Source organism: Xenopus laevis, chromosome 3S (assembly GCF_017654675.1).
Source record: "Xenopus laevis strain J_2021 chromosome 3S, Xenopus_laevis_v10.1, whole genome shotgun sequence".
NCBI lineage: Eukaryota > Metazoa > Chordata > Amphibia > Anura > Pipidae > Xenopus > Xenopus laevis.
Window position 1 is genome coordinate 58748896 of NC_054376.1, and position 15612 is coordinate 58764507.

At 41.1% G+C, this 15612-nt stretch overlaps 1 protein-coding gene across 6 annotated transcripts in view; it reads left to right on the top strand.

Moving 5' to 3' along the window:
• Nucleotides 1–15612, top strand: part of LOC108712967 (AP-3 complex subunit beta-2) — a 43917-nt gene that overhangs the window by 16716 nt on the left and 11589 nt on the right. For all 6 annotated transcript variants that reach the window (XM_041588343.1, XM_041588345.1, XM_018255544.2 and 3 more), the window contains exons 5-16: nucleotides 5679–5839; nucleotides 6338–6404; nucleotides 7988–8170; nucleotides 8442–8618; nucleotides 8827–8924; nucleotides 9812–9866; nucleotides 10917–10988; nucleotides 12292–12354; nucleotides 12552–12684; nucleotides 13123–13232; nucleotides 13362–13538; nucleotides 15151–15337. In XM_041588343.1, the coding sequence (XP_041444277.1) occupies nucleotides 5679–5839; nucleotides 6338–6404; nucleotides 7988–8170; nucleotides 8442–8618; nucleotides 8827–8924; nucleotides 9812–9866; nucleotides 10917–10988; nucleotides 12292–12354; nucleotides 12552–12684; nucleotides 13123–13232; nucleotides 13362–13538; nucleotides 15151–15337 (1483 nt within the window). The remainder of the gene's footprint in view (nucleotides 1–5678; nucleotides 5840–6337; nucleotides 6405–7987; nucleotides 8171–8441; nucleotides 8619–8826; nucleotides 8925–9811; nucleotides 9867–10916; nucleotides 10989–12291; nucleotides 12355–12551; nucleotides 12685–13122; nucleotides 13233–13361; nucleotides 13539–15150; nucleotides 15338–15612) is intronic.

Genomic DNA, 15612 nt, shown 5'->3' on the forward strand with positions numbered 1-15612 from the left:
TTCTGTCTAAATATCCATAATATTACCGTCTCCAGAAAAAACACCGGAGTGACTTTTTTCAAGCAGCCATAATATATTTTACGTAATCCGTATCCACCGCTGTAGTAGTGTATACGTTGACCTTGTAGGCATTATTTGCACACTGTTTTCTTCAACCCGCCATCTAGCTGTGTGACCTTGTTCACATTCTGTCTAAATATCCATAATATTACCGTCTCCAGAAAAAACACCGGAGTGACTTTTTTCAAGCAGCCATAATATATTTTACGTAATCCGTATCCACCGCTGTAGTAGTGTATACGTTGACCTTGTAGGCATTATTTGCACACTGTTTTCTTCAACCTGCCATCTAGCTGTGTGTATTATCGTTTCCAGAAAAACCAACTGAGTTTTTGTTGTTGTTGTTGTTTTTTAAAAAATAATGCCAGGCAAAGGCAGGCCGCCACGCAGAGGCCGTGCTAGGGGCCGTGCTGCTATGCAATCCTGTGGCCCTAGCAAATTGCCCAGTTTTAAAAAGCCAATGACCCTGAACTCCCAAAATGCTGAAGAGGTAGTTGACTGGCTTACACAGCACACCCCATCCTCTACCGTTTCTAACTTTACCACAACATCCTCCTCATCCTCCACTGCTATGGCCACCCCACGTAACACTTCCTCCACCACCGGTGCCCCTTCTTCACTGGGGTCAGAGGAGTTATTTTCCCATGAGTTTCTTGAACTGAGTAATGCGCAACCATTATTGCCAGAAGAAGATGAAGGAGATGAGGACCTTACACCAGATTTAATTCTGGCAGAGAACACGACAGAGATGGACATAATGAGTGATGAGGAGGAGGTCCCCGCTGCTGCTTCCTTCTGTGATGTGTAAGAAGAAATTGATGCATCTGAGGAGAATGATGATGAGGAGATTGATGTTTTGTGGGTGCCTAGTAGAAGAGAGCAAGAGGAGGGTAGTTCAGATGGAGAGACGGAGAGTCAGAGAGGCAGTAGGAGAATAAGACTTAGAAGAAGCAGGGAGGACAGCCCGCAGGGATCAGTAGGGCAACAACATGTATCGGCACCTGTGTTCAGCCGGCCAACGCACCCGCCATTGCCGCCAATGCCGCCAACTTCTACTGTTACCGCCAGATCGCACACTTCCAAAAAGTCAGCAGTGTGGGATTTTTTTAATGTGTGTGCCTCTGACAAAAGCATTGTAATTTGCAATGAGTGCAGTCAGAAACTGAGCCTTGGTAAGCCCAACAGCCACATAGGTACAACTTCTATGCGAAGGCACATGAGCGGCAAGCACAAAGCACTTTGGGAGCAACACCTCAAAGGCAACAGGCAAACTAAAAGCCACACTCCTTCTGGTCCAGCATCTTACTGCTCTACCTCTGCTCTCCTTGACCCGTCTGAACCACCCTCCACTCCGCCTTCCACCTTGACCACCTGTTCCCATTCCCAGTCATCTGCCACCAGCCAAGTTTCTGTGAAGGCCATGTTTGAGCGTAAGAAGCCAATGTCTGACTGTCACCCCCTTGCCCGGCGTCTGACAGCTGGCTTGTCTGCACTCTTAGCCCGCCAGCTTTTACCATACCAGCTGGTGGACTCTGAGGCCTTCCGCAAATTTGTAGCAATTGGGACACCGCAGTGGAAGGTACCCAGCCGCAATTTTTTTTCTAAAAAGGGAATACCACACCTGTACCAACATGTGCAGAGCCAAGTTACCGCATCTCTGTCACTTAGTGTTGGGCCAAAGGTCCATATGACTACTGACGCATGGTCCTCCAAGCATGGTCAGGGCAGGTATGTCACCTACACTGCCCACTGGGTGAACTTGGTAATGGCTGGGAAGCAGGGAATGGGTAGCTCAACAACAACAGTGGAGTTGGTGTCACCGCCACGGATTGCACGCGGTTCTGCCACCACCTCTACTCCTCCATCGCTCTCTACCTCGTCTTCTTCTTCTTCTTACTCTGCTGCTGGGTCCTCCTTCTCCTCCTCCACACCTGTGCACCCCCAGCTCCCCCTAGGCTATTCGACGTGCCAGGTACGCCGTTGTCACGCTGTCTTGGGGATGACGTGCCTGGAAAGCAAAAACCATACCGGATCTGTACTCCTGTCATCTCTGCAGTCACAGGCCGATCGGTGGCTGACCCCACACCAACTGCAGATCGGAAAAGTGGTGTGTGACAATGGAAGCAATCTGTTGGCAGCGTTGAGACTAGGCAATTTAACACATGTGCCCTGCATGGCACATGTGTTAAATTTAATAGTCCAACGTTTTGTCTCCAAGTACCCAGGATTCCAGGACGTTCTCACCCAGTCCAGAAAGGTGTCGACCCATTTCAGACGTTCCTACACAGCCATGGCACGCCTTGCTGACATTCAGCAGCGCTACAACATGCCAGTCAGGCGTTTGATTTCTGACAGCCAGACTCGCTGGAATTCAACGCTCCTTATGTTGGAACGTCTGCTGCAACAACAAAGGGCCGTCAACGAGTACCTTTTTGAACTGGGTGGTAGGACTGGATCTGCACAGCTGGGGATTTTTTTCCCCCGTTACTGGGTGCTTATGCGCGATGCCTGCAGGCTCATGCGACCTTTTGAAGAGGTGACAAATATGGTCAGTCGCACCGAAGGCACCATCAGCGACCTAATACCCTTCGCTTTATTCCTGGAGCGTGCCGTGCGACGAGTGACAGATGAGGCTGTAGACCAGCGTGACGAGGAGCTGGAAGCGCACGATTTCTGGTCGGAATCACCAGAACGAACCCAGGCACCTGCTGCAACGCAGGGAGAGGTGCCAGAAGTGGAGTCAGAGGAGGAAGGTGGCTTTGTGGAGGAGGAGGAGGAGGACCAACAGGAGCAGGCTTCCCAGGGGGCTAGTGGTGACCTTTTGGGGACCCCTGGTCTTGTACGTGGCTGGGGGGAGGAGACCGTGGATGATGCAGTCCTTGATAATGAGGAAGCGGAGATGGATAGCTCTGCATCCAACCTTGTGAGAATGGGGTCTTTCATGCTGTCATGCCTGTTGAAGGACCCCCGTATCAAGAGGCTTAAGGAGAAGGACCTGTACTGGGTCGCAACGCTACTAGACCCTCGGTACAAGCATAAAGTGTCAGAAATGTTACCAACATACCACAAGTCCGAAAAGATGCGGCATTTACAAACCAGCCTGCAAAACATGTTGTACAATGCTTTTAAGGGTGATGTCACTTCAGGAACTCATCAACATTCCAGGGGCAGAGGTGCCAGTAATCCTGCCACGAGCACACCTGCAAGGACAAAGCCCTTTGGCCAGTCTGTAACGTCAGACATGCAAATGTTTTTCTGTCCAAGGCAGCGCCACAACCCTTCTGGATCCACCCTCAAAGAACGCCTCGACCGGCAGGTAGCGGACTACCTGGCATTAACTGCAGATATCGACACTCTGAGGAGCGATGAACCCCTGGACTACTGGGTGCGCAGGCTTGATCTGTGGCCAGAGCTGTCACAATTTGCCATGAACCTCTTGTCTTGCCCAGCCTCAAGTGTGCTCTCAGAAAGGACCTTCAGTGCAGCAGGAGGGATTGTAACTGAGAAGAGAACTCGCCTAGGTCACAAAAGTGTCGATTACCTGACCTTTATTAAAATGAATGAGGGGTGGATCTCGGAGGGTTACTGCACGCCGGAAGACTTGTTCTGACTTCTATGCAGCTGTCCTTCTCTTCAAGCCTCATGACTCCACACACAGCTGTCCTTTAGCGTCCTCCTCCTCCCTCCGCCACCGTTACAAACTAGGGTGCAAACCCTACTGGTTTAATTTTTTCTGGCCTCTGTGCTTCAGTGGCTGCAACCAAAAAAACTGGGCAAACAATGTCTACAAGGTCAACGTATGGCAAAAAATGACTATTTTCAGCATTTATATGGCATATTTTTTCTGGCAACTGTGCTTCAGTGGCTGCGTCCAAAAAAATGCATATTTTCTGCATTTATATGGCATAATTTTTCTGGCCTCTGTGCTTCAGTGGCTGCAACCAAAAAAATGCATATTTTCAGCATTTATATGGCATAATTTTTCTGGCCTCTGTGCTTCAGTGGCTGCAACCAAAAAAATTTATATTTTCAGCATTTATATGGCATAATTTTTCTGGCCTCTGTGCTTCAGTGGCTGCAACCAAAAAAATGCATATTTTCAGCATTTATATGGCATAATTTTTCTGGCAACTGTGCTTCAGTGGCTGCGACCAAAAAAATGACTATTTTCAGCATTTATATGGCATATTTTTTCTGGCCTCTGTGCTTCAGTGGCTGCGGCCAAAAAAACTGGGCAAACAATGCCTACAAGGTCAACGACGTTGACCTTGTAGGCATTGTTTGCCCAGTTTTTTTGGCCGCAGCCACTGAAGCACAGAGGCCAGAAAAAATATGCCATATAAATGCTGAAAATAGTCATTTTTTGCCATATACGTTGAGTCAACGTATGGCAAAAAATGACTATTTTCAGCATTTATATGGCATATTTTTTCTGGCCTCTGTGCTTCAGTGGCTGCGGCCAAAAAAACTGGGCAAACAATGCCTACAAGGTCAACGTATGGCAGTTGTTTAAAGAGAACAGTAGATTACTAGCCAGCAAAGCTACCTAAGCTAAAATGTCCCTCAAATCCCTGCAGACTTCTGTCCCTCCAATACAGAGCAGTATCAAGCAGATTACTAGCCAGCAAACTTACTATCATCTGTCCCTGAAATCACTAACAGCTCTCCCCCTACACTATCTCTTCCAAGCACACACAGGCAGATTTTTCAGATACATTTTTGCCCTTGATCCCCCTCTGGCATGCCACTGTCCAGGTCGTTGCACCCTTTAAACAACTTTAAAATCATTTTTCTGGCCAGAAATTTTTTTTTTAGATGTTAAAGTTCGCCTTCCCATTGAAGTCTATGGGGTTCGCGAACCGTTCGCGAACCGCTCGCGTTTTTGCGCAAGTTCGCGAATATGTTCGCGAACTTTTTTTCCGACGTTCGCTACATCCCTATATATGACACTGTCAAAAGCTATGGAAAGCATTCTATCACAGAACATGTTGGTTAGGAGCTGTAAGAAGGCAATTCATAAAATATGTCAACAAAAATTAATCATTTTGAGTGTATTGATCGAACCAATTTTTGAAACATTGTGGGAGACCTCTGTCCCCTTCACTTATATGTAGATAATTAAACAAGAGGCATATTACCATTACTGTAGATTACTTTTGGAACGCTTTGTGGAAAGACCTGAAAAATATTAAACAACTTTTTACAAACGTATTTTTAACACTTGAGCTTGAGAAAAGATTTTCATTTTTGACACAACATGAAACATGAAACAACAGATTTTAAGGGGTAGTTCACCTTTAACTTTTAGTATGATGTAGACATTAATATTCTAAGACAATTTGTAAATGTTTTTTATTTTTCATTTATGTGGGTGTTTTTTTCATTATTATGTTAAGAAGCTCTCAAGTTTGGTATTTCAACAGCTATCTGGATGCTATGGTCTAATTTACTATAGCAACCAGACAGTAGTTGGGATTCCATGAGTAAAATGAAAAATGGTTTGTCACTATGCATTCAATTGTACCTGTATAATTAAATGCCTATGGCAATACTATTTTTTAGAGTGTTTCATACTTATAATTAGAGACCTAATAAGCTTGTTTTTCTTCCTCTCCCAGGACCCCAATCAACTGATCCGTGCCAGTGCCCTACGTGTTCTCTCTAGCATCCGTGTGCCAATCATAGTGCCAATTATGATGCTAGCAATTAAGGAGGCAGCTTCAGATATGTCCCCCTACGTGAGAAAGACGGCGGCACATGCTATACCCAAGTTGTATAGGTAACTGCATAATATATATTATTCCTAGAAAACACGCATTGTGCATAGTGCTTCATTCAAACTGCACATTATACACTTGACTGTTTATGCTTTACAAGCTGAACTACGGTTAGAGTGAAATAGTAAGTATGTAAAAAGTCTAATTTGGCTCTCTCCAGTTATTGCTGAACTGCAGTTCCCAGCAGTCAATACACATCTTCAATAGCTGGAGGGTTGCAGACTGAACAGTTACATTTAAGGATAGTTTCTGTAGAAAGACAAGTACCCATATGGCATGCACTACACCTAATCCTACACACTAGAACACATTAACTAATCACTATACACGTATTGTACAATAAAAATACACTAAACAGATATAGTCCTGCACAAAGTACCTTAAGCCTTTATATCACACTGTCTGCCGCATCCTCCTATTATCTATGTCTACTTAGCCATTCATAAATTCTGTTTTAGACTCTCTCCTTATCATTTTCTCTGTCTTGTCCCTCCTTCCAGCCTGGATTCTGACCAGAAAGATCAGCTCATTGAAGTGATTGAGAAACTTCTCTCTGATAAAACAACAGTAAGTTGGCTACATCACTGAAATCTACAGACAATGAAAATGATTCATTTTAACATGTTTGTCACAGCATATGTATTTCCACATTTTACAGACTTGGGGATTATTTAATTTAGGCATCTGTGAGTGTTCCATCAGTACTGTACATATTCCACAGTCATGCCCATAACACCCAGTACATGAGCCAGTTACAATGTTAATTTAGGTTGAAAAAAGACCAACACTCATCATGTTCAACCCCTTCAAATGAACCCCAGTGCACACATATATACACATCCTTACACAGATCTATACACTCACATAAGTAAATTATATTTGGGATGCACCGAATCCAGGATTCAGTTTGGGATTCGGCCTTTTTCAGCCGTCTTCAGCCGAATCCTTCTGCCCAGCCGAACCGAATCAGAATCCTAACTTGCATATGTAAATTAGGGGTTAGGAGGGATATCGAGTGACTTTTTGTCACAAAACAAGGAAGTACATTTTTTTCCCCTTCCGCTTCTGCAAATTAGGATTTGGATTTGGTTCGGTATTTTGCCAAATCTTTCACAAAGGATTTGGCGGTTTGGCCGAATCCAAAATAGTGGATTCAGTGCATCCCTACATTATAAGCATCAATATATATATATATATATATATATATATATATATATATATATATATATATATATATTAACTAACTGTAGATAGCCTTAAATATTGTGCTTGTTGGGGGAAACATCCAAGCCACTCTTAAAGACTTTATTAGAATCTGCCATCACAACATCACCCAGCAGGCCTTTAAACAAGCTCACTGCCCTATCCATGAAGAGCCACCTGCACTGCTTCATAATGAAGTTAGTTTCCTCAAGTCTAAAAGGGTGGCCTCTGGTGCGTTCACTGGCATAAATATAGAAGCAGACCCCGTGGCCACAGAGGGGCCCGGACCAAGGGTCTGCTTCCTCTATAGTTAAGAAAATCCCCCCCTCCCCAACCGCTTTCTGAGGCTATGGGCACACAGGCTGTTGGTTCTGGCTGTTGTCAGCCTGTGTATATTTGCAGTCTGAGAGAAGCAGATCTGCACAGTGCCCCTGCTGAATTGATTTGAATCCAATAGGCCTGTGTGTAGTCACACACAGCAGAACTAAAGCTAAGGTCTGTATTTTGGCTGACCTCAGCCTGTGTGTGATCGAATTAAAATCAACAAGCAGGTGCACTGAGCAGATCTGCTTCTCTCAGACTGCAAAAATATGCAGGCTGACAACAGCCAGAGCCAATAGCGTGTGTGCCCATAGTCTTACCATCTCCAGGGCAAGCTGCCAGGGGTGGGGGAAGCAAATGGGGGGCGTGTGCCAGGCAGGAGTTGCAATGCTCAGGGCCTCTGCATAGTTTTTTTGCAAGGAGACCCCGGCATGATTTTGTGAGGCAACTGGTTGTGTTGATCTTTTCTATGGGGAAAAAAAGATCCCCTGGTATCTGTCTATAATGTCCTTAATGTACTTGTAAGGAGTAAACATCTTTTATTGTATTGTTTTAATGTATAGCACTACATGGCTATACATTATGTCATATCATCTATAAGAACCTATATTCCTTGTCTCTCCAAGCTGGTTGCAGGCAGTGTGGTGATGGCGTTTGAAGAGGTCTGCCCCGAGCGCATAGATTTGATCCATAAGAATTACCGTAAGCTGTGTAACCTGCTAATAGATGTGGAGGAGTGGGGGCAGGTGGTGATTATCAATATGCTGACACGTTATGCGCGTACGCAGTTCTTAAATCCCAACCAAAATGTGAGTATCATGCTACATTGTCAACTTTCTGTCTGTACTATAAACTAGCCACACTCACTGACCTGCCTGTGTAGAGATAACGGCTGTTGGAGGAAGTTGCTGGAGTTTTCAGTTCATTAACAGCTGGAGGTGGGCAGACTCGATATCCCTGATTTATTTAATTAACCCAGCTTTTCTAATTCCATTCACAATAATATTTTGTTTCACCCCAAATTACCTAACATTCTGTTCTCTCCTCAAACAAAGCTTCTTTCATCTCGCATTCTTCCAGGAGTCGCTTCTTGAGGAGAACCCAGAGAAAGCTTTTTATGGCTCAGATGATGATGAAGGGGGGAAGGAGAGGGCAGAACCATCTTCCGTGGTTAAACGCAAGCCTTACGTTATGGACCCAGACCATCGACTTCTGCTCCGTAATACCAAACCTCTCCTACAGAGTCGCAATGCTGCTGTAAGAAAATGTATTTAACATCACAGCTGAACTGAGCTGTAGTTCTACTGTAAAAATGTCTTAAAACTTAAATCCACAGAACTAGCTTTAAGGGGGTGGTTTTAGCATTACATTCACAGTCATATTGTGAGACATTATGTTTGCCTTCATTTTTATTTGTTGCAGGAAAATTTATGGTACAACGCTTATGTCTCTTTTTTTTTATAAGGTGGTTATGGCTGTGGCCCAACTTTATTTCCACCTGGCACCAAAAGCGGAAGTTGGAGTAATAGCAAAGGCACTAGTTCGATTACTGCGAAGTCACAGGTTAGAGGAGCTGCTCAACATCTGCCATTCACCTCTCTAGGGAAATAGGGTTCTTTTGATTTCATATTTATATTTTCAAGTTTCAGAATCGTGAATAGTACAAAATCTACCACTAAATAAGTTGCAATGAATGCTCTTCATTAAATGTGGCACTAGGAAAGAGACTAAATTAAATATGGAATGCAGTGCATTACTTATTATATAAGCACCTGGTGGCTTTGATTTGTTTTAATGCGTATCTAGTTTAAAACCTCCAGTGATTATTATTATCACATATTTATAAAGATTCAACATATTCTGGAGCCCTGTATAATGAATGGGTGTATGAACATACAGATTTACTGTACATGCAAGTCAGCCAATAACACAAGAGGTAAAGCAGGTCTTTGCAGAAGAACTTGCATTTTCCTTTGTTATTATTAAAATTTAAGTCCTTACAGAGAAGCAGAGTGCATAAAAAGACACATGGGCCGCTAACCCTTTCAATGCCCCACATAAAGAGATGCATTTCTGTACAGTTTTCATATTGAAACTGAATATCTACAAAGTCACCATCCACTTCAGACATGTCTATTTGCAAGCTCATTTTGGCATTTCCTAGGGTGTCTGTTTCTTACAGCCATATGTGTAGGCATTCACACTACTTGTTGGTCAAAGTGTCGCAGTGGTGGAGAATATTTTCTTCACATTTAGTTTCATTGATCTTGGATTATGTCAGTAACATTTCAGTAATACAAGACTGTGCCATTTAGATGGGGGAAACAGTGCTATGAAAATTGGATTCTTTTTTCAGAATAGGAGCACTCTTACACTCTGTCTTTATGCAGAACTTTATTTTAAAAAGCCATTCTGTAAATAAATATTAATTTCTTGTCTTTTCCCACCAGTGAAGTACAATACGTGGTACTCCATAATGTGGCCACCATGTCCATCAAGAGAAAGGTAAGATTTCAGCACAGAGCACAAGGCTTTCAGTCTGAGGAATATATCTATAAGTATTAATAACCAAAACCCTGATGAGCATTTAGTTGATTGGGTATAGTATTAGGTTCATATGTTCTTACTAGAATCTAACAAGGATAACGGGGAATGACGGCAGGAGCGAATTTGTGGCAAATTCACATGATTCACCGCCAGCGAATAAATTCGCGAAACCACCACGAAATTTTGCCAGCGACATTTCGCAAATTTTTCGCCGTTTTGCAAATTTTGTGGAAAATTTGAGAATTTTTCAGCGAAAAGCCCCAAATTCACCCATCACTACACGTGAGCAGTAAGGTAAACTCACAAACAACATCAGGGGGTCCAGGTGCTCAAGCCCCAGACCTTCAGCTCGGGGAGGCAATGCTAAACATATGGATTTCAGTGGTAGACTGGCACAAAAACTGGACTTCACTCCAAAAAATAGATGCAAATTAAAAAGTTTTATACAAAAAGGAACATCTCAGAGGGAGGCCTTATTCATACAAACACGTAAGTCTTCCCTCTGAGATGTTCCTTTTTGTGCCAGTCTACCACTGAAATCCATATGTCTTATGGTCTTATACTGAATGCACGGAGAGTCAAAGACTTAGTATTTTACTTTATATACTTTAAACTTTGTTTTATATATTAACATGATTGTCGGTGTTTTAATATTTTAATACACATTCACGTTTCCCTATGGCCCAGGGCCACCACTGCCTCTTTATATAGTGCTGTGATATTACACAGTGCTATCCAGACACTGTTGACTGCTCACATTGTTTCATACCCCAGTGGAGGTTACATACTAATTTGCCTGTCACATACTAATTTGCCTGTTCATTACATAATTCCTTAAGAGCCAGTAAAGCTGCCTGTATATTTTTGGGGGGAGGGTGGAAACCAGAATACCACGAGGAACCCCACACAGACACATGTATAACATACAAACGAAATGCAATGCTTTGTTACTGTTTTTTTTTTAAGACTTTTCGTTCTTTTAACAAAACATACATTTTTTCTTTATAGGGGATGTTTGAACCATACCTTAAAAGTTTCTACATTCGATCCACGGATCCAACTCAGATTAAGATTCTTAAGGTAATTAGGAGTGCTAATTCACATTTGGAGGCACATTATGTTAACACAAAATAAGGTTTGGTGCAAAACTTTTTTCTATTGTAACTATTTCTGTTTAACATATTAAAGTGCATAAAGCTCTAGAGTCCAGCAATTATTTTAAGATCTTAAATACTTACTTTGAGATTTTAAATTTCTTCCTTTCATGCATAATACAGGTCCACTTATTCCAGATAATAAATCCCATACAAGTAATTTGTTAGGTCAAGAAAGGCAGAGCTATTTTGTAGTGTGATGGGCAGCGCTGTATTTTCATCTGGTGCCACCCTTGTTGAGGTCTGAGTATGCATGTCAAGTCACATACGGCAGCACATGATGTCGCATCCAGCAGCAAGTGATGTCACATGTGGACCGCATGACATCACATATGCCAATGCCGGGCCGGGTACCTTCACTTGGAACCTCCTGTGTTTTGGCATTGGGGCAGGTACAGGCCCTCTGGTGCCTGTATATATATATATATATATATATATATATATATATATATATATATATATATATATATATATATATATATATATATATATATATATATATATATATATATAGCCCCTGGCAAACTAATTCTGAGTAATAATCTCTATGAAACAACCAGAATGCTTCATCAGTCTAACTGCAGCTGACAATTATAAATCAGTTCCTGACTGGATCCTATAGTTTACAACTGGAAAGTAAAATTACACGTGTTTGGAAACTTACTGCATTATTCTGTACTGGATTGTGACCTGTCGTTTTCTGTATGAATGCCTGAGTACATAGAAAGTATGACAAGTAGGTCATTTCCAGTATAGTATTTGGACAAGCTTTTTCACCAACAATGCACCATATACAATATGAATTACCTTGTAGCTTAATCTTAATGCAATGATATTGTTGAAAGATGTGTGCAAAAATATCATCAATATGATTAATAAATATCGTCAATATGTATAATTTTTGGAACTTAAAAGAATTGTAGCCTTAAAAAAAAAAAAAAGAATATATATATATATATATATATATATTATTTTTAGAGATAGTTGTGGTGTTTATACAAATGGCCTGTAGATGTCACTGTGTTCAGACATACTGTGCATACTTCCTGGTAGCTTAAAAGTGAAAGTGAAAGTTACTGTTGTGTAATGCCTGCATGACTCTGCTACTAAAGCACTGTTATACTCTACTCATCCTCGGCTACCTAAAACAATAGTGAACAAGGATTTTGAAATATTGCTTGGGTTCCTGGGTAAATAGTGATCATGTGATTATTTTACTCTCTAAACAGCTAGAAGTCTTGACTAACCTGGCTAATGAAACCAACATTTCTACTATACTCCGAGAATTTCAGGTAACACTTTTTGGCAGCTGCGTTTTAAAGGAAACAATTGCATAAAATGAGCATTGTTTCCTTGTATACCTATATGGATAAAAAGGCTAATCTTATATGATTAGTTTAAAAAAGATTCATTTAAAGGTGCTAAGTCGTGTGAAAGGGTGTACATTGTAAGCAACCCCTAAAGAACTATAATTTATCTTTTATACCAGACCTACATTCGCAGCATGGATAAAGATTTTGTTGCTGCTACCATCCAGGCAATAGGTCGCTGTGCCACCAATATTGGTAAAGTCCGAGACACCTGTCTAAATGGTCTTGTACAGCTCCTGTCAAATAGGGATGGTAAGTGTGCCATAATGTTCCTGTACAGCTCCTAACATATTCAGGTTAGAAGAAAAAAGTATGGGCAGAAAGATAGTTAATTTATTATTTTTTTTTTCTTCTAATTAATCAAATAAGGGTACTTTGTAGTTTAACAACTGCATATTGTTGGGGTCTTAGCTAACTTCATATTACACAAGGTCATATAATTATATCTGCATTTCGTCAATGTTCCCTCTATTTCCTTCTTGAAATTATTTTGTGCGCACATTTTTAAATAGTGTGCACAGTTTTTAAAAAAATGTGTGCTGATTTAAGAATTTATACAAAATGTTGTGTTTTCACACTCAATTTGTTGTATGTGCTAGCCTCAGAATTTGGGTGCATGCACGCTTTTAGAGGGAACATTGCATTTAGTTGTATGAGTTTTGTAAAGTTGTTTGATTCCTTTCATTCCAGATTTGGTGGTGGCAGAGTCAGTAGTGGTTATCAAAAAATTACTGCAGATGCAACCAGCGCAGCACAGTGAGATAATTAAGCATATGGCCAAGTTAACTGACAATATCCAGGTACGTAAAGCTGGATTTAGGCAAATAATAAAGTGCATCACAGCAAAATATATGTATTATAAACATATTTGTTTAAAGTGTTCCTAAAGGCTTTTTATAGACTGACTGACTTTGATAATATGTGACTAGGTCCCAATGGCACGGGCAAGCATTCTGTGGCTTATTGGAGAGTACTGTGAACATGTGCCCAAAATCGCCCCTGATGTCCTAAGGAATATGGCCAAGTCCTTCATTAATGAGGAGGACATTGTTAAACTTCAGACCATCAACTTGGCTGCAAAGCTGTATCTTACCAACCCCAAGCAGGTCTGTATTGAGGCATAGCTGAGCACATGAATACTTGATATACAATACTGCAGTTGAGTTGTTTTTTTATGTAAATATATGCATGTATTGGGGGTTTTCTCTACCCTGTGCGTGTTTCTTCATTTTGCATATCTGGTCCAGTCTTGCCTCTTAAGGGCAAATGCCCAAACCTTTGTGCACCTCCTATTTGTGGCAGAATGTTATCAACTTCCATAAGCCTACAACTCTTTACAAGCCCTTTTTAAAACTTTGGATTCTGTTACAAGAGGATTTATTTACAGAGTAACATAGTAAGTTAGGTTGAAAAAAGACACACATCCATCAAGTTCAACCTTTGAACTCTTTTTTTAACCTGCCTAACTGCTAGTTGATCCAGAAGAAGGAAAAAAAAACCATTTGAAGCCTCTCCAATTTGCCTCAGAGGGGAGATGTTACTTCCTGACTCTAAGATGGTAGTCTGACCAGTCCCTGGATCAACTGGTACTATGAGCTATCTTCCATAACCTGTATTCCCTCACTTGCTAAAAAGCCATCCAACCCCTTCCTAAAGCTATCTAATGTATCAGCCAGTATGACTAATTCATGGAGGAAATTCCACAACTTCACAGCTCACAGTGTAAAAAACCCTTTCTAAATATTTATACAGAACCTTGTGTCAGTTGGAAGGACCTGTTGGTAAACAAAGCATTACAAAGATTATTATATGATCCGCTGATATAAAGTATTTATACATAGGTATCATATTACCCATTAAGCGCCTCTTCTCCAGCATGAACAACCCCAACTTGGCCAGTCTTTGCTCATATCTGGGATTTTCCCTACATTTTACTAGCTTAGTTGCCCTTCTCTGGAACGTCTCCAATTCTTTAATGTCAGGGGAGAGTCTCAAAGCATTGCAAGCTACACTTACCCTTGGACAACTGGCACTACCTAATGTTGATCAATATTTCCAGTTAGTTTATGTGCACTAGTAGATGACAACCAGGCTGTTGTATTGCAGGTTACTATATTTGGCTCACTAAAATAAGTCTAAATGGGCTTGTGTATCTGTAAATTAATATTTCCCTCATTTTCATTCAGTACTGGAAAAAGTAGTTGGGCAATGGCAAGAGTCAAAACTCTAGGAGATAACACTGGACTTACTACCATAAGCGCAGTGACCAAAGTACAATGCAATAATGCCATGTTTTTTCCCACAATGTAGGATGTTTACCCAGAATTCAAGTATTTTTGCATGGGGGTTTTGTGCTTGTCACAATTGCAAGCGATTTTCAAAGTGCAAATTATGTGTGTGCCTTATTCTTTCAGTGCAACTGTACTGCGTTAATTGACACAGAGTGCTGTTAGGATCACAGATCTCTGTCCTAGGTTGCCCTGGCAAATTTGAAGCAATTTGGGGAACATGAATAGGGGAAGTTCTATGTATAATAAATGTCATCCTATCTATAATTTTCTTCCCCTAGCTCAACTCCCTTTTTTCTCTTTTCGTCTTCTAACAATTTTTCTGGGAAATAATTTAATTATACTATAGTGCTTGTGCTCAGGGTTCAGAAATATACTTTATATATTTACCCACCCATTGTTGCCTCCAATCTCTATTTTTTATTATTAGACAAAGCTCCTCACTCAATATGTTCTGAATCTGGCCAAGTATGACCAAAACTATGACATCAGAGATCGCACAAGATTTATTCGCCAGCTGATCATCCCCTCAGAGAAGAGTGGAATTCTGAGCAAACATGCAAAGAAACTCTTTCTGGCGCAGAAGCCTGCCCCAATCCTGGAGTCCTCATTTAAAGGTAATGCTGCCTATATGAGGGATTTTTTTTTGATTGTTTACATTTGGGAATGATAAGCATGCTCCAGTTTTATTGACCTATGGCAAACATTCAGCATGAAACATTTACTGGTCTACATATTAAAAGAAGCATTAGAATGCTCTTTTGCAACCAGGCCACCTCATGCACATTTTACCATTTATCTGGGAGTACACTTTTATCAAGCAGATATAAGTGATATCATTAAAAGGAAACTGTACCAAATAAGAAAAAATAGTGAACAATATTTAAAATAT